This window comes from Micromys minutus (genome assembly GCF_963924665.1).
Source record: "Micromys minutus genome assembly, chromosome: 1".
In the NCBI taxonomy this organism is placed as follows: domain Eukaryota; kingdom Metazoa; phylum Chordata; class Mammalia; order Rodentia; family Muridae; genus Micromys; species Micromys minutus.
Genome location: NC_137969.1, coordinates 33,389,071 through 33,414,756, shown reverse-complemented (window position 1 = coordinate 33,414,756; position 25,686 = coordinate 33,389,071). Strand labels below are relative to the sequence as shown.

The 25,686-nt window shown below is 45.2% G+C and overlaps 1 protein-coding gene across 1 annotated transcript; it reads right to left on the bottom strand.

Annotated features, from left to right (window-relative positions):
• Positions 1-5,316: 5,316 nt before the first annotated feature.
• Positions 5,317-25,686, bottom strand: LOC308423573 (uncharacterized protein C7orf57 homolog; the record flags this gene model as incomplete). Its single annotated transcript, XM_080920326.1, has 7 exons — positions 5,317-5,363; positions 12,002-12,228; positions 13,496-13,593; positions 17,362-17,518; positions 19,813-19,921; positions 21,407-21,592; positions 25,632-25,686. 7 exons carry the CDS (start codon positions 25,684-25,686, stop codon positions 5,317-5,319), a joined length of 879 nt encoding a protein of 292 aa, XP_080776452.1.

Sequence of the window (25,686 nt, the reverse complement as noted above, 5' to 3'; positions counted from 1 at the left end):
CACAATTTAGTCTTAGTATTTCGTTAGACTTACATATAAGCACTTCATTTTGAGGGCACCCTTGGTGGTTACATTTTAAATCTGCTTGTTCATCCTTGCTAAATAAGCAAGTCATTGGCTTGTGGCATTGGTAAAATTAGCTATTGGTGTTGAGAGCTTCTTATATTTTCTTTTTTTGTAACTTATTTTAGATATATTTGCTTTTTTTGTAACTTATTTTAGATTTTTTCTCCCTAAATTATCACATCATCTATAATCAAAGACACACTTGTTTCTTCCTGTACTAATTCAATCAGACTACTTTACAAACACTATGAGCTAGGTAGTTTATACACAGAAATATTTACTTCTCAAATCTCTGGAGTATCAAAAAATTCCAAGATCAAGGTACAAGAGTGCTTGGTGTCTGACTCCCACGTGAGAGACTCTTCTCTGTGCCCTAATGTGGCGGAAGACACGGTGTCCCTCTGTGGTCTTTTGTAGAAGTAGCAGTTCCACCAATGAGAACTACCAAGCCACCTGGTAAAGAGGCCATCTTGTATTCCCAAAACTTACAATGGAGTATAAACTTTCTCACTCTTAGGGGTATTTAAATTTTATGTTGAACTCCTTCTTTAAAGTATATATTTCCATAGTTTTTGTATTTTTCTTTGTCTGGTTACAATATCAGTAAGTTGGGAATTAATTACTCTCATTCTTTTTTCTGGAAGCATTTCTATAGAGTTGAAATTTCTGCCTTCATTGTTTGATAGCATCTACCTATCATCCCACCAGAGCTTACTCCTGCTTTTTATTTCTGTTTTTCAATTTTATATTCATTCATTCATTCATTTGTTCTTTCTTGTGCATGTGTGTGTGTGTGTATCAGAATGTATTAAATGAGCTTTAAAACAGTAATAATAGCCAAATCATGCCACCTGAGACACAGAGAATCCTGTAGTTTCTTGGTCTTTGAGGCTGAGTATGTCAGTAGTTGGAATAGTTCCAGAACAACTGTCTCACTGGAGGGCACAATTAGTAATCACTCAGTCCACAAAGTATCATGCTTCAGTATCCAAAAATACAAAGTACAGACAGCTCCTAGAGAGCTGGGGTCCTTGTCTGTCCTAGTCAGGGTTTCTATTCCTGCACACATCATCATGACCAAGCAGCAAGTTGGGGAGAAAAGGATTTATTCAGCTTACACTTCCATATCGCTGATCATCACCAAAGGAAGTCAGGACTGGAAATCAAGCAGGTCAGGAAGCAGGAGCTGATGCAGAGGCCATGGAAGGATGTTGCTTACTGGCTTGCTTCCCCTGGCTTGCTCAGCCTGCTTTCTTATAGAACCCAGGTCTACCAGCCCAGGAATTGCACCACCCACAATGGGCTGGGCCCTTCCCCTTTGATCACTAATTGAGAAAATGCCTTACAGCTGGATCTCTTGGACGCATTTCCTCAACTGAGGCTCCATTCTCTGTGATAACTCCAGCTTGTGTCAAGTTGACACAAAACCAGCCAGTACACTGTCCCAGGGTGAAAACGTGGTTACTCTGGTTTTGCTGTCAGGGGAGGAGTCAGCAGCAGCAGCAGCAGCAGCAATAACAAGGCAGAGCAATTTGGTGGTAAGAGGGAAGGAAGGCCAAGTCAGAAAAATGTAAGAAGAAACTTTGATCTGAAATACCAATACTTTCTTATCTGGGCTCCTACTGGAAGATGCCACCCACCATTAGAGTGGATCTTCCCAATTGTTGAATCCAGATAATTCTTCAGGGGAGGCTCCCTACTTGAGTGATTCTAATTTGTAGCACATTGATGTTCCAACTTGCCACAAACCATGATAATAGTCTTTAGATCCATACTGGTATATGCCAAACAGGAGGCTCAGAAAAAGTCAACGCATGCCTCCAACTTTTTGAGCTAAACTTATCTGTAGCTGTGCTGGGCTAAAACTGACTAGACACGGGCCACAGAAGTGCCAGAGGTTATGAAGGAAGGGTATGCAAGTATCTGTGAGTACACCATGCAGGGTGTGTTTTGAATGAGAAATATTCCCTATGGACTTGGGTATTTAAACATTTGGTCCCCAGTTGATGGCGCTGTCTGGAGAGTTATTGGGTAAAGAGCAACCCTGCAGGAGGAAGTTCATTATGGCGAAGGCTTTTGATTTTTCACAGTCGCAGCCCATTGGCTGTTCATTCTGCCTCAGGTTCCTGGTCCACCACCTGGATGCCACTTGTTTCTATGCCTCCCTGCCATGTTGGATTCCTGTCTTCTGCACTATAAGCCTAAACAAGCTCTTCTTTCCATGAATTGCTTTTGCTTGCACTGTCTTAGCACAGCAACAGAACAGAACATTAATGCACAGGGGTACTATGTGTGAACATTAGAGTTGTTTCTAAATGCTTGCTTGTTTTGACCGACAGCTTATATCTAGTATTGTCTTGTGGTAGTTTTAGTTTTTCGAGGAAAGTCGTTTACTTCAGAACAACTCGAAGGAATTGTGAGTTTTCAATTCTCCTACTCTGTGTACTTTTATGGTTGCTGTGAACAAACGAATCCCTGGCCAGAAGGCACTTCAGGAAAGTAAAGGTTTATTTGTGTGTGCACATGTTTATATGTGTTCCTGTGCAACTGTGTGCATGCATGTGAAGACCAAAGGTCTCCTGAGCGTCATTCATCAGGAACCTCCACTTTGTTCTGCCGTTGTTCTTATCTTCTTAATTTACTTTTTTTCAGAAGAAAAAAATGTGTTTGTGTCTGTGTGTCTGTACTCATACATGCTAGACGAGGATGTTGGGGCTACAGGCACAAGCTGCTGTGAGATGCCAGACATAGGTTTTGGGAACTGAACTTGAATCCTCCATAAGAACACGTGCTCTTAACCATCAAGCCATCTCCCCAGTCCCACCCAATCCAAACCTTGTCTTTCCAGGGTCTCTCACCAGGGTTAGGGCTCTCGTGCTCTCGTGATTAGTCTAGGCTGGCTGCTAACCAGCTCCAGGGATCTGCGTGTCTCTGCCTCCGGAGTACTACAGTTACAAGTAAGCACATGATGCCCAGGGGTTTTGTTCTGCTTTTTTTTTTTTTTTTTTTTTAATTTCAGATTTTTAAAAGATTTATTTGTTATATAGAAGTACACTAAGTGTACTATAGCTGTCTTCAGAGACACCAGAAGAGGGTGTCAGATCTCACTACAGATGGTTGTGAGCCACCATGTGGTTGCTGGGAACTGGATTCAGCACCTCTGGAAGAGCAGTCAGTGCTCTAACCACTGAGCCATCTCCCCAGCTCTTGTTTTGCTTTTCTAAAACAGAATCGAAAAATATCGACCTGACTGGCCTGAAATATCATTCTGTAGACCAGGCTGGCCTCACCTCATAGAGATCATCCTGCCTCTGTCCCCCACCCCCAAACCCTGCACTCTGGGATTAAAGATGTTGCCCGCCTGGCAACCATACCCAGTTTAACTTGTATCCTAAGGGTTGAACTTTCAGTTTCCCAGTTCCTCCAGCTCTGCCCCACCCACTGAAGGTTCCACAAACTCTAAGAACAGCAACTTAACCTGGGGACTGGGTATCCAAAGGCACAATCTTGTGGGGGAGTATTTTACACCCAAACTGTAAAAGCTGTATTTTCTGTATTTTACTAACCCTACAGTTACCTGTGGAACTGACCCTGGCTACTCTAAGTGACTTAGGCTGATTTGTTCACCTGTTTTTACTGCAAGTGTGTCTTCTTTTTATATGAGCCACAGTTTTCTGTTACTTTAATAACCTTTAAATATATAGATTTCTATACTATTGATATCTGTTCTTTAATGATCTTGCAGGTAAGTGCGTGTTGGGATTCTGTAAACCCTATCTCACAGTTACCTGACAACAGCCAGGTAGACCCCACCCCACAGTTACCTGACACTATAAGAGGGCTGCTTGCCCCCTCCTCTCTCTCTTGGCCTCTTACCCTCTTGTTCTCTTGCCCTCGCTCTCCCCCTACCCCTCCTCTTTCCATTCCCCCCCCTTTCTCCATGTGCTCATGGCCCGCCTCTGCTTCTCTACTTTTCTCTCTTTCTCTGCCTCTACTACCCCCTTAAGTCCCCTCCCCATGCCCTGAATAAACCCTATTCAGTACTATACCATCCTGTGACTGGTCTCTCAGGGGAAAGGGATTCCAAACACGGATCCCCCAGAGACATTCCCCTTGCCCCCATGCCTCGCTGCACCCCCCCCCACTCTCTTCATCTTTTTCCTAACATAAAAACATCAGTGGGAATGTTCAGAAATAAGGTAGCAAACTAGGCAAGAGAAAGAAGAAGGAAAGGAAAAGAGGAGAGGCAGCATTACAGTGGTATATTATTTTTATTGAATACATATAGTCATTTATATTATTACATATTACATATGTTTTCCCACAGTAGTATCCTTCTTTTAAAGCAATAGAGATGTAAGTGTTCAATTAAGTATTTCAGTTAAAAAAACAATATGAAATTTTGACTTTAACTAAGCGAATGCATGATAAGTTAATTCCAGGAATGACAGTAAACTACTGACCCTATTTGGCTTTCTAGAAAGTTTTCCTGATAAGATTGTTGTTTTATTAATGAATAAAATATGAAATATATTTTAATGCTAATGACTAGCATGGAAACAACAATGAAATTTATAAAACAAGAGCATTCAGTCTGATTATTAAAGTATTTTTGTGAAGTCTATTAAAATTGCCTAATTGAAATTATACATATATGTATAATATATATATATATATATATATATATATATATATATATATATTTACCTAAAGGATATAAAATAATAAGCTTTCAGTACTTCTGGGCTTCAATTTGTGCTCAAACTATTAGCAAGAAATACAAAGTAATATAATGTTTTGTATGCAATGCTTAAAACTTCAAGGCATAATACAATATTGTTACAGCAAATTATATCACGAGACTCTGGAATTAGTAATTTCTGTGTAATGGAAAATTGTTTCTGTAAATATTATCGGACCAAATGCAGAAAAAAGCTGCAGCTTGTCAATTTCTTCCCTTTCAGAGTCTGACACCAACACTCTACACCATCGACAGGATATTAGAGACCAGATCCAGGAAGACTTTGGTCCCAGAGGTCAGCAGGCCAGCAAGGCCACCCCAGAGGAATGTAAGAAACAAAAGTCCACACTTACCCTGTGTTTACTATGGAGATCTCAACTATGCTCAAGGCCAGTTTGTTCCATAAGACTCTGTGTTAATAAAATAGAACGGGAGCCCGCAAACATAGCTGCCCATTGTCACGCTACAGATAGCAACTAAAAAGGTTGTACTACATAGCACATCTGGGGTTACTGGACCTCTGCCGGTGTTGATTCTGATGGGGAAGCTTCTGCACCTGCAATGCAAAGCCAATAAGATAAAGCTGTATTTTTAATAAAATTTTCATTTGTTAATTGTAACACGCATAGAACACATACACACACACACACACACACACACACACACACACACACACACACACACTTCTGGTTCTATTTTTAAGGATTAACCCAAAAGTCGATAAAAATGGAGTATGTCCTGCTACCTTGCAGCACAAATCATAGGTGGGAAACACAGGACTTCGGCTTTGGCTCTGAAGCGTCACACTTTCACATCCCTGAGTCCTACCTACCTACGATGCAAAGCTTCTACTGACAATGCACAGGGCAGAACTAAGCAGTGTGGCTGGGGAGATGTGTGGTATCTGTCTTTCTGCTCCCAGGTCTCATGCCCCCTCATTAACCGGAGACCCATGCTATAGTCTATAATTGGACCTGGGACCTGGGACCTGACAGCCAGCTTTTTTTTATGCTAGCACATCAAGACTGCCAGGCAAAAGAGCATGCAAAATAGCAACAGCCTTTTATCTGGTGGAAGGAAACAAACTTTGATCAGAGCTTTGAGTAAATTCATTTCCAGAAAGTTATAACAACTCTGTGGGGAGGGCTTTAAGGTAGGGAGAAAGAAGGCACCATCTGCTTCAATTGTTGCTGTTTGTAAAATGTAAACTGTGCCAGCCGGAGGAGCAACTGGGGATCAACAGATCAATGGTGGAAAGGAGCCAGGACTTCAGTGGTGACTCTGCCTCCCAACAACAAACCAGTGCCCAGTCCCTTCCACCTGCCATACACACACACACACACACACACACACACACATACACACATCCTGCTTTGCTGTTTATGGGGGTGGTTCTGTTGATTCCAAAGATGAAATGGTTTTCTGATATTAAGCAGGACCTGCTGCCAGTGGAAATGTGGCTACACCAGAACACCTGGGTTAAATAATAGTCGCAATGGCAAGGACTTATTTCCGGAAACCTTGTAAGCTTCCAGCAGTGACAAGTGCTTGCTGTCCCTCTGTTAAGATTTTATATATGTACATATAGATATATGCTGGTGGTGAGTAAATAAACTTCTAATTACTCAAGGATAAAATGCATAATCCTAAAACAGCTTATGCAGGAAGACCTGTGTGCATACTAAAAAGAGAATGATATAAAACCAATGGAGGAAAAAGAAAAGACATAATTTCAGACAAGAATAAAGAAAGACAAATGATACAAGGAAAAAGATGAACAAACTGGAGATTTTTTTTTTTTTAAGTAACAAGATGATAAATCTGCAGCTAAAGTGGAAAATACATAGAACATGCACATCAGAAAGTGAAGGCATGGGACACTGCTACCAAAGAATATGAGAGGTAATGGGAAAGAGCCAAAGGGACAAAGTGGGTAACCTAGACACACGACCTCCTGAGACTGAATCCTGAACAACGTGTGTTCAGACCTAAACCAAGTAAGGGGCTGAATCCGTCTGCGATAAAAGGGCTCTGGGATAGAAAAGGCCTAGAATCTGACAGTCCCTGCTGGAATCTACCAAATATTCAAAGGGTAAATATAATATCATTTTCAAGCTTCTCCAAAAGTTAGAAGAGCTAGAGATGCTTTCATTTTGGTTTCATAAAGTCAACACCGCTTTCATGCCAAAACCAGACAAGGCCACTACAAGAAAAGAAAATTACAGGCCATTATCCTTGGTAAACACAGATGTACAAATCTTTATCAAAATGCTAACAAACAAAAAGTAACCGCCAATTAAAGGGATTATGCATCATTATTAAGTTAGATTTATCCTTGGTAGGCACAGGCAGTTTAACACACTCATGTGCATACATACACACACATGCACTCGCTAATGTGATCCATTGCTTTAACAAAACAAAAGGCAGAAACCAAATGATTACCTCAATGGATATGGTGCAAACATTTCAAAAACGTAACATCACATCTTTGTGGTTTTGGAGAATAAACCAGCGTTCAACACACTAGGTACCATACACTATATAACATGGTATCATGCTATCTATCATAAGATATTCACAGACTCCATGCTATAAACGCCTATCCAAATTCCATTACCATTTGCCACAGGAACAGAAAAGCAATCTAGAATTCATATAGGATTATGAAGTACTAAATTACCAACGCGATCCTGAGGCACTGAATAAAGCTAAAGGCATCAACGCGATCTTATTCTGAAGCATATTTCGAAGGCAGAGAAATCAAAGCAGCCCGGGACAGGCATGCTGTGTCAGGCTGGGCCTGCTCTAAGTTACTCCACACTGTAGAAAACAGTGGCTTTTCATGGTGCATCCTGTCCTGAAGGACTCAGCTTTAAATCAGCGTCTGACCACATTTTGAGAGTACACAGAGGCAGAATGACTCTGCATCCCATCACACGTAAACACCAGCACCTGTCTGGCCCCACCCACAGAGGCACAGAACAATAAATGAGTTATTGCAATCAGTCAAAGGGGAGTTGCCTGATAAGTATATCTGTTTAGACAGAGACCTTATAAATACTCAGGCATGTTAAAAATCCTATCAAGAAAACCAGGCCAAGGGTTTACGGAAGAGTTACAACATTCTCACTTAGACCTCCAGAAGGAGCCATCTAACGCTGCAAAGGCTACTTCTGCCTCCAGCTTGTCACCTGACCACTCGGCATGTGCATCAAAGGATCAACAGGTAGAAATCTGACTTTTGCCAGGGCTTCTGCCAGTTTCTCCCCCATCAAGGATGTGACCTACTCGGATCATCACCTATCCACTCTGGGCCTGTCCAGTCACCTACCATGTGTCCACTTGGACCAGTCCTGACCTTTACATCTTTTGCCTTCAGAGTCCTTCATGCCAATTTGGCAGCTCCACTAGTCCTTGAGGCTGGACTCAACTCTGACCCCAGGTTAGGGATGAAAGAACTTGAGTTTGCTCCAGGCAGCTATCAAAGGACTTAGGACTATTTGGCAAATCACTGCCAACAAACCCAACTGTTGCTTGTGCCTGTGAATGTTACCTGTGAGTGTGTTGTTATCCAGTTCATTCTGTCATGGTAGAAAGACACAACCATCTATGTTTACAACATAATCTGCTTATTACATGACACAACATCGCATTCACAGAACAACAGGATAGGTTAAAGCCCCTGCATTCACCTACAGACTTATATTTGCTTTTCAACAAAGGTATAGAGAACATATAAAAAAAACAGATTTTTCACTAAATGTTACTGGAAAATAAACACCTATAAACAAAATATAAAAGCACTTTCATTTCACACAGCATACCCAGATATGGAGTAAAGGCTTAACAAAAGACCCGTCATTACAAAGCTACTCAGAAAACTACAGGGGGATCCCCCCATGTTGCTTTGATTTCTTTCCTTTTTTAAAAAAAGATATATTTTCTTTATTATTATTAATTTCACTTATGTGTATCTGTGTGTGTCTGGTTCTATGGTGTATGTGTACCACAGGAGTGCAGGTACCTGGGAAAGCCTGCTGAATTTCTTAGAACTGGAGTTACAGCTAGCCATCTGTCAGCTGTCTGGTGTGGGTGCTGGAACTGAGCTTGGCTCTTTGGGTATAGCATTAAGCACTTGACCTCTAAGTCAGCAGTTCTCATCCTGTGTGTAATCTCCCTCACAGGGTTTACAGATAGGGTATCCTACTTACCAGAGATTTACATTACAATTCATAATTATAGCAAATTTACACTTCTGAAGTAGCCATGAGATGATTTTATCATTGGTGATCACCAGAACAGCAGGAACTATATTAAGGGGTCATAGCATTAAGAAGTTTGAAAACCACATCTCTCCAGCCCCGGATACACGTGTATGTATGTTTCCCCAAAACACAAACTATACAAGCAAAATGGTCAAATGAGATAGTATTAAACTAAACAGCAAAAGAAGAAATCAACAAAATAAAAGTATAACCTAAGGAGTAGGAGAGAAACATTTTGAAACGGCTTTTCTGGTAAGGCCTTAGTATGCAAAATGTATGAGGACCTCAAGAAACTTAGCAAGAAAGGAAATAGATGGTTTTAAAAATGAGCAAAAGACCTGGGCCTCGAAGCCCTTAAAGCACGAAGCAGGAGGATTGTCACAAGTTTGAGACAGCTTTAAAACACAGGCAGTTCCAGGCCACTTGAAGAGACATAATAAGACCCTGTCTCAAAATAAAACAAAAAGTGACCAACAAAAGGTAGACAATAGACTTGAATAGATACTTTTCAAAAGAATGTATACAATGGCCAATGTTACATTAAAAACTTGTTTAACATGGATAGTCACCAGGAAAACACAAATAAAAACCATGGTTAAATGACACCTCACATATGTCACAATTATTATATTGTCAAAGATAAAAAAGACAAATCTGGAGAGATTTCTCGGTGGTTAAGGCCACTGTTCTTTCGGAGAACCCATATTTGATTCCCAGCACCCACTGGTGACTTACAACCATGGGTAACTTGAGTTCTCAGCGATCCAGCACCCTCCTCTGATGTGTGCTGACACCAGGAGTATGTGTGCACACATACATGCATGCAGCCAAAACAACTCACATGTAAATAAATAAATAAGTAAATAATAAACAAATAGATAAATAAATAAATAAATAAATCTTTTAAAAAGTTAAAAGATTAAAAGTAGTGCCTTCAAGGGTGTGAGGAAACAGAACTAGGGTACAATGTTAGCAAGAATGTCTGAGCATGACATACAGAACTCAGTGTGGAGGCTCCTCTCACTCTTGAATATACAACCCAAAAGACTAAATTGGAATGTCAAGAGAAAGTCTGCAGACCTCTTTTCACTACAGCACAGTTTATAGTAGCCAGTAGCCAAGAGGGATTATCAGCCTAAAGATTCATGAGAGGATGAATAGATGAGACATCCCCACCCCCCACACACAATTGAAAGTAATAAACATAAATCTAAAATGGGCTGGAGAGATGGCTCACTGGTTAAGATCACGGACTGCTCTTCCAGAGGTCCCGAGTTCAATTCCCAGCAACCACATGGTGGCTCACAACCATCTGCAATGGGATCCAATGCCCTCTAATGGTGTGTCTGAAGACAGCATGCCACAAACATAAAATAAACAAATCTTTAAAAAGAAAGAAAGAAATTCATATTCAAAAGATGAATACAATGTCTATTCTTCTTTAGATAGCAAGTGTATTGGCTCTACAAAGCTCAAGAGCCCCCTTCAGCAGCTGGTCATCTCTGTAAGGATGGAGACAGATTGGCAGAGCATCGTCAACCAGTGCAGGGAGGAGTCAGACATGGAATGCCGCGCTCTGCTCACCAAGCAGTACCACAGTATTTCCAATGTCTGAGCATACTCTGGCTCCTGCCTTCTCCCCCATTACTCAAAGCAGCTAAGCCCTGAAGGAAGTAAGGATTTGTTTTTCAGAAACAAGTTCTCAATAATCATCAGTGACAGGAACCAAATGTGATCTTCATTTGGACGTACAAATAAGCAAACAGGATTAATCTGGAAATGCTAAAGCACTGTGTTCTGGGCATCCCAAATTATTCAGAGTTTAAGAAGCGCTGATAGTGAAGGGATGGTGCTTGAACCTGAGCTTCTCAGAGGACAGATGGTGTTCTGTGAAAGGCTGTCAGAGGGCAAGTTCATGTGGAAGAGCAGAAATGTCCTGTGAGGACTCTTAACATTTGGAAGACTAAAAACCAATACACTACTTCATACCTGGTTGTACCAAAAGGAATATCAAGGTTTTTGATAAATAAAGGGGGAAACATGAAGCCCTGTAAACCATAGCGTTTTTGCTCTCTCATCTGAATGCAAAGGAGAAAACCCAAGCACCCACTATCCTGGTGCTTGGTGCTTACCCTGCACCCTAAGAGCTCTGTGGGGTTTCAGCAAGACTTATCTGCAGATCCCATGGGGAGATGCACCAGGAGAGAAGAAAGCCACCCAATGTCCTCATCACCAAACACAGGCATGTCATGGTAACCCTCATTGACAGGTTATTTCTCCCCTGGTGAAATGAGCCAATTCAAACCAGATTAGATTATATTAAAGGCAGGATTATTGGGAAGTTGCTCTCCGGTGGGCAAATTCCAAGGCCCAGGGGTGGGGGTGGGGAGTCACTGTGGAGAGATGAGGCACGGAGGGGGAAAGAGAAAGAGAGAAACGGTGAAAAGGTGCAGGGGCAGAGAAAGAAGAGAACCAGGAGGAGGAGAAGGGGGAGGCGGGGAGGCAGGGAGGCAGGGAGGCGGGGAGGCAGGGAGGCAGGGAGGCAGGGAGGCAGGCAGGGAGGCAGGGAGGGAGGCAGGGAGAGAGGGAGAGGGGGAGAGGGAGGGGGGGAGAAAGAGAGAGAGGGAGAGAGGGGGAGAGGGAGAGGGGGGAAGAGGGGGAAGAGAGAGAAAGGGAGAGGGGGGAGAGGGAGAGAGAGGGGGGGGAGAGGGGGGAGAGGGAGAGAGAGAGGGGAGAGAGAGAGAGAGAGAGAGAGAGAGAGAGAGAGAGAGAGAGAGAGAGAGAGAGAGAGAGAGAGAGAGAGAGAGAGAACGGGGTGTGCCAGGTAGGAACTGATGCATTCTGGGAGAGGCCAGCTCTGCTTTGATGTGTAAACTATCCACCTCAGTCCCTTTCTCAGGCTCTTGTCCAGAAACTAAACACTCACCTGGAGTTTTCTCAGAGTCTTCAGGGGTCTCTGGATTTTGGGGCGTCTCTGTGTCCGTGTCCTCATTACTTTTAGAGTCCTTTGTGGACTGAGCGGACCCGGATGCCCTGGAGGTCTTTGGAGTCCTCCTGTCGGAATCAGCCTTCTGCTGCCGTAACCACTCGTCCTTGTAGCCATTGCTGATAAGTTTGGAAAAGTTTGTGGGTGAACCGGTTTTTTGACCAGGCCTTAAAGAGAGACGTGCAAATGTTAAACTTGACGAACAGAAGCAGCAGCCAGGAACTTATGCGACCACACAGATGCTGAGCTGCATCCCTCTCCCTGCCCCTCCCCCCCCTCAGTCTCTCTGTCTCTCACCTGCCCGTATCTCTCCCCATTTCAAATATAAAAAAGGCCCCCCACGCATCATTTATGCACAAGTGACTCCATGCTCAGCCCAGTTTTCCCAACTTTTTTTCTTACTCGTTAGCCTACTAAGACCGGTTTTACACAAGGAAGTCCTAAAAAACACCACCTTCCTCCTACTACCAGTGGGTGACTTAGGACAGTGGCTCTGACTTTGATGACTTCTTCCTCATTCTCCACTGCAAGGCTCTCCTGTCTCCTCTCACCTGTCACCTGCTTCAGCTCACAGATCCTATCTTAGTTGACACCAGAGAGTGGCAGGGCGGTAGTGTGAGCCTTCCAGTCAGGCGGGTGCAAAGCACACCCTCGTCCCCTCCCAAGCCACTGGTTTCGGACTTATGAATCATCTTAATAAGGATTTTCCCAAATGCTCCCTCCCCATCTGTCACGGTGTCATTAATGTGATTGTTTACCCCAGCCAATGGGGAGCCATTTAAAGACTAGGTCAGCAATTTATGACATGTGTTTTCTCCCAAACTAGACTTCTGGCAAACACAGTAGCCTCCAGACTTTATTTCTTCAGCTTGAAGACCCAACAGGTGTCAGCATACCTAGGTGCCAGCCTATTTAGGTGCCAGCATACCTAGGTGCCAGCCTATTTAGGTGCCAGCATACCTAGGTGCCAGCCTATTTAGGTGCCAGCATACCTAGGTGCCAGCCTATTTAGGTGCCAGCATACCTAGGTGTCAGCATAGCGAGCTGAAGGCAGAGTCAGAGTGCTTTTCACTCTAGATGAGGACCCAGGTGCTCAGACTCTGATGACAGTAAGTTTTGGGACTGAGTACGTGAGCAAGAACAGGCAGCCACAAACCATAAGCCTCCACCACAAAACAGGATGCAGGAGACCAGACGTGATCAAAGGGTCAAAACTGATGTTAAGTAAGAAACAGAAGTGTGAATAGGTTCTTAGGCCAGGCTGGGCAGGGCTCTGTGGGCAAGGCTGGTGCTGCCATTGGCAAAGCTGTCTCTGAATAGGGCTGTGGCGGGTCAGTGAGTGTCACCAGTTCACAGCCATCAATTGAGAAGAGGACCGAAAATCAACCCAAACCTCAGACAAACAGCATTCATTCTTGTAGGTCGGACACTTACATAGGAGGCAACGACAGTCTGTTCCTTTCAAGGTCTTTGTGGCTGACTGGGGTTCCTGCTTTGCTGGAGTTCTTGGAATTAATAGCTGGCAGCTTGACCTGTGAAGAAATGCAGATCCTTGAGTTAGAGAAAAAGGGAGGTTTCCAAGAGCAGCAAATATACCGTTTTCTGGACTTTCAGTATGGACACGGGCTGTTACAATACAGTCAAATCAAATGACCACTGTGAATTCAGCCAGATGGCTTGTGAACGGGACAGTGTGTGCTTCAAAAACACCCACTGTGTTTAAATAAGGAGGCCACCTGCTCAGGAGGGGAACAGTCAGCGAATGTTGGGGATACCCATATCCTGGGGGATCTTGCTGGAAGGAGGGGTCCAGCAGCCCATAAACAATGAAAATGTCTGTATGGGGAGGTTAGCAGGTGCTGTGGGTTTGTATTTTGACAGTAATGCTTCTTCTTCCAGAGGAGTCACCCTGATGAGGAGTGGGTCACAGTACTGGGGTGACTCCGTGTGAACTTTCTCCCCGTCTTAACTGGTCAATAAAGACAGCAGAAGCCAATCACTACACAAAGGACACGGTGGGATTTCTGGGTCCCAGAATGAAGAGGAGTGGGGAAGGGGGATTTGGACAAGGCTGTGGGGCAGATAGGAAGTCGCAGTCATGTAACTCTTGGGACCGATAGTTTGTAGCCACCGCAGGATGCCTTGTGCAGGCTGAGGATGGGGCAGGATATTCTGTGTCCAGCCATTGAGTTATCTGGCTGGTTTTAAAATATAAAGGCTGTCTGGTGTTTTCCATCCACAGTGACTCAGGTGGGCCAGAGAAAGGGCACTGACTGGGCGGTTGTTAGAGGCTTGGCGAAGCTAGCTGTGGGAGCTGGGTGAGACGGCTGTTTCTGGCACCTGGCAAGGAGCAAGGGTGCATTTTAAAATTACAGGAAACATACAGGAGCTTTGTAATAATCACCAAGAACTGGAAACAAACAAATAAAACAAATACCCACCAAGGAAGGAATAAGCAAACAATACCCGCTCTGCAAAACAACATTACTCAATGAAGCAAAGGGACGGGGTTCTGACACATGGTACCAAATGGCAAAAACAGACTGAAGGAAAGGGTCTGTGGTCACTCGCTCCATGCCACTGACTTGTCACTCTAGAAAGGAAAAAGTTTAAGACTTGTCCTGGCTTAGATTTTGTTGCTGGGATAAACACGGTGACCAAAAGCAACTTCATTTTATAATTCTTAGGTTATACTCCATTCCTGAGGGACAGCAGTGCAGGAACTCAAGACAGGAACCTGAAACAGGAACTAGAGCAGAGGCTATGGAGGAAGACTGCCTTCTGCCTTCTCCCTATGGCTTGTTGAGCCTGCATTCTTATACCATCCAGGACCACCCTCCCAGGGATGGCACCATGGTCTGGGCTCTTCCACATCTGTCCTTAATCAAGAGAATGTCCCATAACTTTACCTACAGGCCAATCTGATGGAGGCATTTTCTTAATTGAAGTCCCTTCTTTCAGACACCCCTGGCTTGTATCAAGCTGTTAAAAAGCCCAACAGGTAGGTGCAAGATATGGAAGGGATCAGTGACTGCTAGAGAAGGGAATTATGAGGGGTTGTGGCAAAGGGGCTGAGGCATCTTAGAGGTGATAGAACTTATCTGTGCCTCAGCATCTCTGGTGTTTACATGAGGTAAGCATTTGTCAAAGCGTGTACCATATGACAAAAGAACTGTGTTCTGTATAAATGGCCTCATGTGAAAGATGAAGTCACCCCACAGAACGCTGACAGATCTGTCCTAAGGACAGGTCAGTGTCTATATCAGGTTGAGTGACATCTAGAACAGGAACAGAACATACAATGGGTATCCCAGCCTCTGCCGGGACAGAGAAGGCAGAGAACCTGTGGTACCAGGACAGACCGGGGAGAATGGCACACCAAAGGCAAAGACAATAGCCAAGTGTTGAAATGATTCTCACGTTAACTTCCTTATTCTGTCTGTGCCCAGTAGTTTTGCAAGACTTGAGAAGAGAGAACAGACACTTAGGGTAGCTTTGTAGCCAGTAGTGATGAGGGGTACTCCATCCCCAGGGCCACTGGGGCCCTCCCTGCCGTGACTTTTCCTGAGTTTAACACCTCTGCTAGTGCACGGTCAGTTGGTATCAGTAATTCGGCCTTCCTTCTTCCTTAGCACCGAGCAGGTGGAAGACAGGCTAGCTTCCTGAATTTCTGCAGTCAGCAGAATTTTGTGTGAGTAATCATTACTTCAGTAACTCAGGATTTTCCAGTGGGGCAGCATCTTGCATTTTACATTTTCTCCAGCTATGTGCTTGGAAACCCTTGTTAATAGGCAAGCCTTCCATTTAATGCTCAAAGTTCAGTGGCACACAATCAGCCACTTATTATCAGGAAACGGGCTAGGTCCTTGGCAGAGTCCTTTAGGAGTGCTCATAGGCGCGACCCAAAGCCTGAGTGAGCCACAGCTGGACACTGGGGCAAAGTCAAGGACAAACACTGCAGCCAACTGAAATTCAACTACAAAGTCCAACAATGAGCTGAAGCCATCCTCCTTCCCCCAAGACTCGGAAACATTAGGTCCAGTGTGCCCAAGACACTCTGGTCTTGCTGAGTAAATGAGGGTGGTGCCCATTCTCCTTCTTAGACTAAAACGCCATCTCTTCGGTCATAAATCCTCATGTCTCACGTGCTCAAATTCACTTCCGACCTGGGTATTAGCAGCGATGTAGAGCCTCTGGATGTGCGGACATGACAATGTTCTCACGGGCCCTACAAAGAATACCGGCAGACAGATCCCAACCCTCCGGCCCTCCTGGCTTCTTTCCCAGTTGCTCAGATAGGTCAAATCTTCTGAAAAGACTTCACCTTTCAGGACAGTTAATACTTCACAAAGTACCACTGTTCATCTCCGCAAAAGAAAGTACTTCCTCTTTCCTTCCTTTATTATCATCAGGGAGCACTGTGGGTAACCTGGACTTAAACAGGGTAAAACTACCCAGAAGCAGGATATTGAACACGTATAAAGGCACTCCTGCTCTACATGCTAGATATGAAGTGTTAGGTCAGCTTTTCCACAAGATTGCCATTAACCGGTTAGACACCTGATAGTAGAAAGCAGTCTTACAAATAAAGCCAACATACACAGGAAGAAAATACGTAGTCCCAAACTTAACATCAAGGCCCAGGGCACAGAGTTCAGAGCATAGAGAACCAAGTACGAGCACAGCAGACAGAGCACGGAGCAGAGAGCGTGGAGCAGAGAGCAGGCAGCAGGGAGCACAGAAATCAGATCACAGAGCACAGAGCACAGAGCTCAGAGCAAAGTGCACGGAGCAGGGAGCACAGAAATCAGATCACAGAGCACAAAGCAAAGAACATGGAACATAAAGCGCAGAGCACAGAGCGGGGGGGGGGGGGGCACAGAGCACGGAGCACAAAGCGGGGGGGGGCACAGAGCACGGAGCAAGGAGCACAGAGCGGGGGGGGGGCACAGAGCACGGAGCAGGGAACACAGAGCAGGGGGCACAGAGCAGGGGGCACAGAGCACGGAGCACAGAGCAGGGGGGCACAGAGCACGGAGCACAGAGCAGGGGGGCACAGAGCACGGAGCAGGGAACACAGAGCGGAAGGGGCACAGAGCACGGAGCAGGGAGCACTCAGCACAGAGCAGGGAGCACTCAGCACGGAGCACAGAACTCAGAGCTCAGAGAACAGAGCAGGGAGCCAAGGCTGCAGGTCTTCCTGTGACAGCAGCAGCTGCACCCGCTTGGTTATTCATGGAGTCACAAAAGCAAAGCAGATGAGGATGATGACATCCACGTTCACTCGCCATCCCAGTTACCTTTCTCTTCACATTTTCAAGTTCTTCAGCCTCTCTTTGCCAAATTGTTTTCCTGTCGAAGTCAAAGGGGCCTTGTCTGGACTCATAGCTGCCATTGGCCTGGTTGGGGTTGAATTCTTCATATACCATGTAGTCTGGAATGGAGACCACAGGGACTCTGCAAGGATGGACAGGACAAGTTAAAACCTGGCACCTGGCACCATGTCACACTCTCTCTCCTCCTTCCCTTTATTCTTCTCTGCTCCCTCCCTCTCCCCTCTCCCTCCTTTTTCATTTTCTCCCTCTTCTTTCCTGCCTCCACCCCCCCTTTTTTCTCAGCCCTCTCACTTCGGCTTCCTCTGTCTCTTTGAAGACCTAGGTAGACCAGTCCGTTCTCCTACTGAGTAAACACATTAAACACTCTTCAAGCTCAGGATCCCCAGAACAACAAAAGAAATCATAGGGTGGCATGCTAAAGTATGAGCTTATAAAACAGATAAAGCATAATTATTTCTTGTAGCCTAGCATTTACTACTTTGTTACCTTTAAAGAGATAAGTACCCAGGTACCCACCAAACCTTTACCATTTGCCATCACCGAAGTTAATAACAACCTGCTGCTCTGTTAGATGGCCGGTGTTAATGTGGCCTTCCCACAATGCTTAGGGAAGTGTCAGCTGCAGGGTCCCTGTCTTTTCTTGCATGCTCTTATACTCTGTCTCTGTTTCTCTCTCTCACTGCCTCTCTGTCTCTGTCTCTCTGTCTGCCTCTCTGTCTCTGTTTCTCTTCTCTGCCTCTCTGTCTCTGTCTCTCTGTCTGCCTCTCTGTCTCTGTTTCTCTCTCCCTGATTCCCTGTCTTTTCTGAACTTAGCAGAAACTACAAAACAAAACAACAGACAAATAAAACCAGGGTCTCACTATGTAGCCCTGACTGACCTGGAACTCAATATGTAATCCAGGCTAGCCTTGACCTCCTCCTTAACCTCACAAAGATTCTCCTGATTCTGCCTCTCTACTGTTGGGATCAAAGCTGTGTGCACAAGCCTGGACTATGAACTATTCACTGTAAGAACATGGTAGGGATTTAATACATACTTTCCATAAGTATGCAGAAGCACTATGTCTTCTTTTTATTTAATGTGTTAAAAACAAAAACTAAGCCAATCTAGTGGTGGCTACCCATTATCCCAGCAGCAGCCGGGAGACAGACAACCATCATGAGCTTGAGGTGGGCCTGGACCTCACATCCTGAGGCCCCCCAAACAGTGTGCGATTTGTTTACAATAAAAAACAACAGAACATAAAATAAAAAACAACTGAAACAAAAGGAACCAGAATCCTGAAAGGAAAACAGGAAAAAGCCCACGTGTACCCAGAGACAGTCAAAACACGCTCGGAAAGGTGCATGTGTCAATCCAGTCTTTCAAGAAAAATAATATAAAAGGCAAGTCTTTAAAAATCAGAAAAAAAAATCCTAAAATTGTTTTTGATGCTTCCTCTCAAACCAAAAGAGGTATCTGACTGGAGTTTGATGGCTACAGTAACAATTGTTAGCCATTGTAACAGGGGAGGGGCCATGGCTCTGCCCTTCTGTGACCATCTTGGAGACTGAAAGAAGCATATGATGCATGTAATACCTTTCATCGACAGTGAGAAGGAAGCTTTGGGGCAGATAGCTCTGTGATAGGCCAACATGGCTGTGGTCCAGGGGACAAAGGCTAAAAACCTGAGGCAACTGGCTAGTAAGTGGCCAAAAGAACCTTATCCTGAGAGGACATGGCTCTGTGTCTCCCTGACTCTAGTTTCCTGTCAATGTATGTTACAAATAGCATGTACTTTCTGCAAATAGTAAATATTTGTAATTTTCTAACTCAGACAGATTTTCTTTTCAATTTTTTTATTCAAATTTTATTTATTTGTGCTCAGCCACACACGTGCCATGGTGGGCATGTGTAGGTCAAAGTACAAACTGAGGTATCAGCTCTTGCCTTCTACAGTTTGGGTCCTAGGGAATTAAGCTCAGCTTGTCAGGGCTTGTCAGCATGCATCTTTATCTGCTCAACCATTTTGCTGGCACTATTTATTTGCATCATATACATATACCCATACCCACACATCATATATATACACATCATCTACATATACATATACATCATATACATTTACCCATACCCATAATTATATACATATATATCACATACATATACATCATATGTATACACATAACACATGTCATATACATGTATATCACATTCATATATATCACATTCATATATATCACATACACATACACCATATACATATATCACATACAACATATATGCACACATACACATATACACATACATATACATCATATACATACACATATACATATACACATACACATACATATAAAGAGGGATATGTAGATATAGATAGATGGATATAGACATGTGAAAGACAAATATGTGGGAGACTCAGAGATACTCACTCTCGCTGGTGAGATGTTGGAGGCTTACTGTGGTGAATATACCAGTCTGGCAGGGAGTAGGCTACTGGGGAGCCTTGCCTGGTTCCAGGGGCAAAGTGCTTCAGTAAATCTCAAGAAGAAAGGGACACAGTTATGAGCGGTTGTTCCTTCTGCCCACAGGGCATGCGACATCACTAATGCTCCACACTGGGAGCTAATGCTATCTTCCCTAGGGTAGCCTTTACACAGGCTAAGAGCTGAGTGTCCTGCAGGGCACTCTGACGAAGACATCCCTCATGCACCCTGTAACTCTCCTGCTCTCTCCCCTTGTGGGTGGGAATCGCTCCTGGCTTGGAGCTGGCATCTGTGACAGTTCCCACTGACACTCCCTTAAGGGCTCATCTCTCCACTTTTGAGGTCTCCAGGGGCTGTGCGCCATGTTCCCCAGCCTTCAGCTACCTCTATGCTCCTCTCCATCTTACATCAGTCTGACCATCTTGGTCCACCACTGTGGGTCTGCCTCCCCTCACGGCTGTTTCCTAAAGAACTGTTTCCCTTCAATCCAGGTTCCCATGTGGGAAGCCCCAGGTGGATGTATCAGTGACTTTGGAGCCACACAGAGAGGTACCCAGCACAGGCTCCTTCCTAACTGGCTCCTCGATCGCTGATGCCTTTCTTCCTCTCATCCCTCCTCTTCCTCCTGCGTGCCAGTATCCAAGAGTAGTGCTGGTAAGAACTAGTTTTGCTATTTAATTCTAACAGCAAAGTAGCCCATAGGATGGTAGCAGCAGAAAATGTACTGACTGAATCCTCTTTGTGAGAAATCTTTAACTTTCCAGTTGAAACTTTTAAAGTCCTTCTGTTGTTAGGATTTTCAGACTTAGGGGGAAGCTGAGAGCATGGTATGAGGTCCCCTCCACTCATAACCCAGACTCTCCACGCATATCCATTTTCTTTCTTCTCTCCCCACATCCCCCACTGGTACCACCGTCATGACCGGTCTCTGTTGAGCGGTGTGTTGCAGGCGCGCTTGTCCCATCATCCTCTGTGCCTTAGCTGCTGCTCACAAAAGCTAGCCCTCGCATGATCACAGCACATCGAAGACACTGTCATAGTGTCTGTCATTGATGGCCTCTGTCAGAGTTTTCTAGTCTCTTAGAACCAAGAGCAAGGAGGTGGATCTAAGAAAAGGCTGCCTTGGTCTTGCCCCTGTATGTCCCTGGTTGAGTCCATCAAGTGGCACAGTCTAGGTTTGGAATGCTCAAGCATAGACTTGGCCACTCTTTCACCTATGACATTCAATGTAGAAACAGTGACAGCCAAAGGGGAGAAAGGAAAACATTAGTCTTTCTCATTATTGAGTGCTCTAAAGCCTGGCTGACATATTTGGGATGTGGTCCCTTTACTCTCTGACCAGTAATTTCCATTAAATTCAACATATCTTCCTTGTTACAAAAGCTGATTTTTATTGAAGATTAGACCCTAACCTCCATAATGAACCCCCCACATTTCTAAAACCAAAGCGCACAGACACCACAGTTACAATCACTGTGGAGAATGTAGAAACCACACCCCCATTTCTGCTCACAAAGCCACTTCAGGGGACTGGGCTTACCAGGTCTGCCACCTTGTTTAGCCAGTTTCACATACTCTGAGTCTGTTTCTTTTATCCAGTATCTCCGAGCACGGGGCAAATTCACATTCGGGGAGTCTCTCAAGTCGCTGAGCCCTGGAATCTGGGATGCTGGTGGGGCACCCACAGGCTTCTCAGAGCGCTTCACAGGGAGGTGGTAATACCAATCTAGACAGGAGGGAGGCCATCACACTGTTAGATGGGTAAGGGTAGGAAGACCCCTGACCAGAAGGCCCTCTACTGCATGCCATTCCCATTTCTGTGCTTATGCCACCGACAGGGCAGCACACACCATGGAGCACACACCATGGAGCCTATACCATGGAGCACACACCATGGAGCACACACCATGGAGCACACACCATGGAGCACACACCATGGATCACGCACCATGGAGCACGCACCATGGAGCATGCACCATGGAGCACACACCATGGAGCACGCACCATGGAGCACACACCATGGAGCACACACCATGGAGCACGCACCATGGAGCACACACCATGGAGCACACACCATGGAGCACATACTATGGAGCACATACTATGGAGCACACACCATGGAGCACACACCATGGAGCACACACCATGGAGCACACAGCATGGAACACATACCATAGAGCACACACCATGGAGCACACACCATGGAGCACACACCATGGAGCACACACCATGGAGCACACACCATGGAGCACACACCATGTAGCACACACCATGGAGCACACACCATGGAGCACACACCATGGAGCACATACTATGGAGCACACACCATGGAGCACACACCATGGAGCACACACCATGGAGCACACAGCATGGAACACATACCATAGAGCACACACCATGGAGCACACACCATGGAGCACACACCATGGAGCACACACCATGGAGCACACACCATGGAGCACACACCATGGAGCACACACCATGGAGCACACACCATGGAGCACACACCATGGAGCACACATTGCCTGCCCTGGAGCATATGTAACCAATCTGGACACCACCAGAGTGACCTGGAAGACACTTTCCAGAGCCCCCAAATCAGCCACTGAAGCAAATAGATAGAATATCACCTCCTTCCTTCCTGTTCTGGTCCAAGTCCCTCCCAAAGCCGAGGGCTTAGCCAATTCCATTGTTATAGCACTTCTAAGAGCTATCAACCCCCCCCATGTCTGTCTTCCTTTCTTCTTGCTCTCCTTCCTTCTCCTCCCTCCCTCTTGCCTTTGATACCCCAGAAAATGACTTAGCAGTATTTCTGGTAATGTTGGGAGACATGCAGACTTCAGTAAATAGCAAATCATTCAAACCACTATGGTAAGCCAGATATTGACCAGGATTTGATAACCTTCACATATTAAGATATTAATATTTGAATTCGCTCACAGACACCCAGTCTGATCAAGCTTGTTTGTCACTTCTACAAGAGCACAAGGAAGTAGGCCAGGGTGTGGTCCAAGAATCCTCACTTGCCTAACAGCTGTGTTGGAAGCCAACACCTGCCTCCCACACCCTCCAGCAGCCAGACAAGCCTGTGTCCCAGTAGCAGCTCAGCTGCACACAAGCACTGTGCTGGAGGCTACAGTGGCCAGTGGAAAGCAACAGACACCTAGACATATCTTGAAAGGAGTATTCACCAGGCCAGAGCAAGTCCTTCACCTTTATGTAAGTCCAAAGATTCTCCTTGGGAAAATGGTGAATGGAGATTGTGACTTCTATCCTGAAGAGAGAACTAGGGGATAGATCACAGGAAGCAAGGACAGACGTGTGGACAGCTTGCCCTCCCTCTCTCCTTCCGCCCCACAAGACATAGCCCTCTGCAGAAATAGGGAGGAGCTGGGCATGGCCCAGTGAAAAGAAGAGGCTTTCATAACTGATGGCATACAGTGGGAGACTTCAGACTGACTTGGAACTATCCATTAACTCACTGAAGATAGATGGGGAACTTCTGTCAAGGGACAGAGGGATTAGCAGAGCCTCTCTCTCTCTCTCTCTCTCTCTCTCTCTCTCTCTCTCTCTCTCTCACACACACACACACACACACACACACACACACACACACACACAGGGGCAGGAGAACCCAGACATACATACTGTAGGCACTGTAATCTACATCAAAAATCAACCAGATGTCAAAATACAAAGAAGAAAACACTATCACATCTCTGGAAAAGTTTGGAAACAAAGTCTCAGAAATATCAGATTAAAAAAATTACAAAAGTTGCAATTTCTGTGGCATGGATGCTGACTGTGCTTCATAGCACTTGCCTGACTGGTGACATTCAGAGTCAGACACAGTGCCTAGTCTTTTGTGGTAGTGTGACGGCAGACTTTAGGGTCTTCTTCCTTGACTCAGCCACAGTATCCAGACTTTATTACAGGGATTGTTCCAGTTGCTTTTGTGAAAGTGATTTAATTATCACTGAAAGCGGAGGTCTTAGAGTAAAGCAGATGATTCTCTACAGCAGAGTGAGAACCACTCATCTGTGGCTTAATAGAAACGGAAGAAGGAATCCTGACTCCAGCCGGACTTTAAACTTCATCTGCAACCTCGGGGCTCCCTTTGCTCTCCAACCTGCCCTGCAGATTCCGTCCTTAACGGCCCTCACTGTCAAGCCACCCAGTGTGTAAAAGAGTTCTCTCTCCTTTTCCAGGCTGCCGAGTAGCTGACCAGTTATGCTGTTCACAGAGTCAGGGAACAGGGAGGCAAACAACACATAAACCATCATAAACACGGAATCAAGTCGCTGCTCTCTGAAGCCAAATGCTCAGATGCCAGTTTCTCCTTAGAACTAAAGCCAGGATTGCTGACTAAAAGGGAAGGTTATTTCACCTGGAAGATTTTCCATCTAAAGGACATTCATCCTCGGAACCAACCTAATCCACTTTCAAAGACTTGCCCAAAGGATTTCAGAGCAATACGAATCAGAATTCGTCAGCTCCATGTTTCCTCTTTTACAGGAGAGCCTTTGGTTCCTGCTTTCTTTCTTTTTTCTCCTCTGGGCGTTGATTACTAATTAATCCACAGAGAACAGGGCATATTCTGCCACCTCATTATTACAGGCTTTGGACAGGCGCTGAGCACACCGAGGCCCTGGTAAACGTGCACACAGGGGCAACTCAGAGATGGAGGGCCCTGCTCAGTAAGCACAAACCACTGGCACCTAGCACACACATGTAGGAGGTTAAGGGGACACAGAGGTATCCTGTTAGCTTTTATCACTGTAGATGGTTTGTACCTGCGTGACACCAGATGAACCACAGTCTGGCAGCTTTTCTCTATTTGGTGCTGTGCTCCTATTTTCTGAATAAGGAAACAGAAGGCATCACACACACACACACACACACATACACACACACACACACACACACACACACACACACACGAGCACAGGCTTCTGTCTTTAGCCTGTACAGTGTAGAAAAGGCCCCTTGGCAGGCATTACTCACTAAACTCAGCATGCCTCATTTTCCTGGTTTCTAAATGGGGTGATGATTTCTGCTGCGGGTGTCATGAAGTTAAATGTGCTAGTATGCACAGGCTTTGTGAATACACCTGCCCATCAGCATGCTTCACAGAGATGAGATTTACTGGCCAGGTCTTCTGAACTGTGTGCAACCCACCCGGGTTCTCGACTGGCTGTTACCAACAACGGCATGGGTTAGCATGCATGGACTATGTGGAAAGGTCACACTCTTTCCTCCAGTGCAGGTGACATGGCTCCAAGTGGAGCCTCCCAGCTGAGCACCAGGCTTCTTCTCTCCCTCTGTCTCCAGCCCGTCTCAGGACACAGAGAAAAGATAAAAATGAAGAGCAATGACAGCGCCAGGAAATGTCTTCCTTCCCCAGTCGGCTTCAAAACTGATGCGCGCAACCTGTGAGCCTTTAGTGGATTCAGCTTTCCCAAATCTAGACACTGGAAATGGGAACATTTGTCCTGGTTGGGGCCTAAATTAGGAGCAAAAGTTAGGACGTCGGTGACAGTCCAGGTGGGTGCTGTCAAAAATGAGACTTTCTCAGGCTACAGTCCGTGGCAAGATGTGGGAGTTATGAGAGTTAACTTGCTACAAAACGAATTTCACTGGGCTCCTTCCTTATGTAACCCTGCAAACAAAAGTCCTGGCTTCAACCCCAGCACGGAAACTGCAAAAGCAGAGGCACCCTTCCAACTTTCACCACCACCCCAACCCTCTCATCCACCCTCACTCACCGCAGGGAGCGTAGCGGTGAGAGGTGCTCTGCACTTCCTTGCTGGTGTTCCTCAT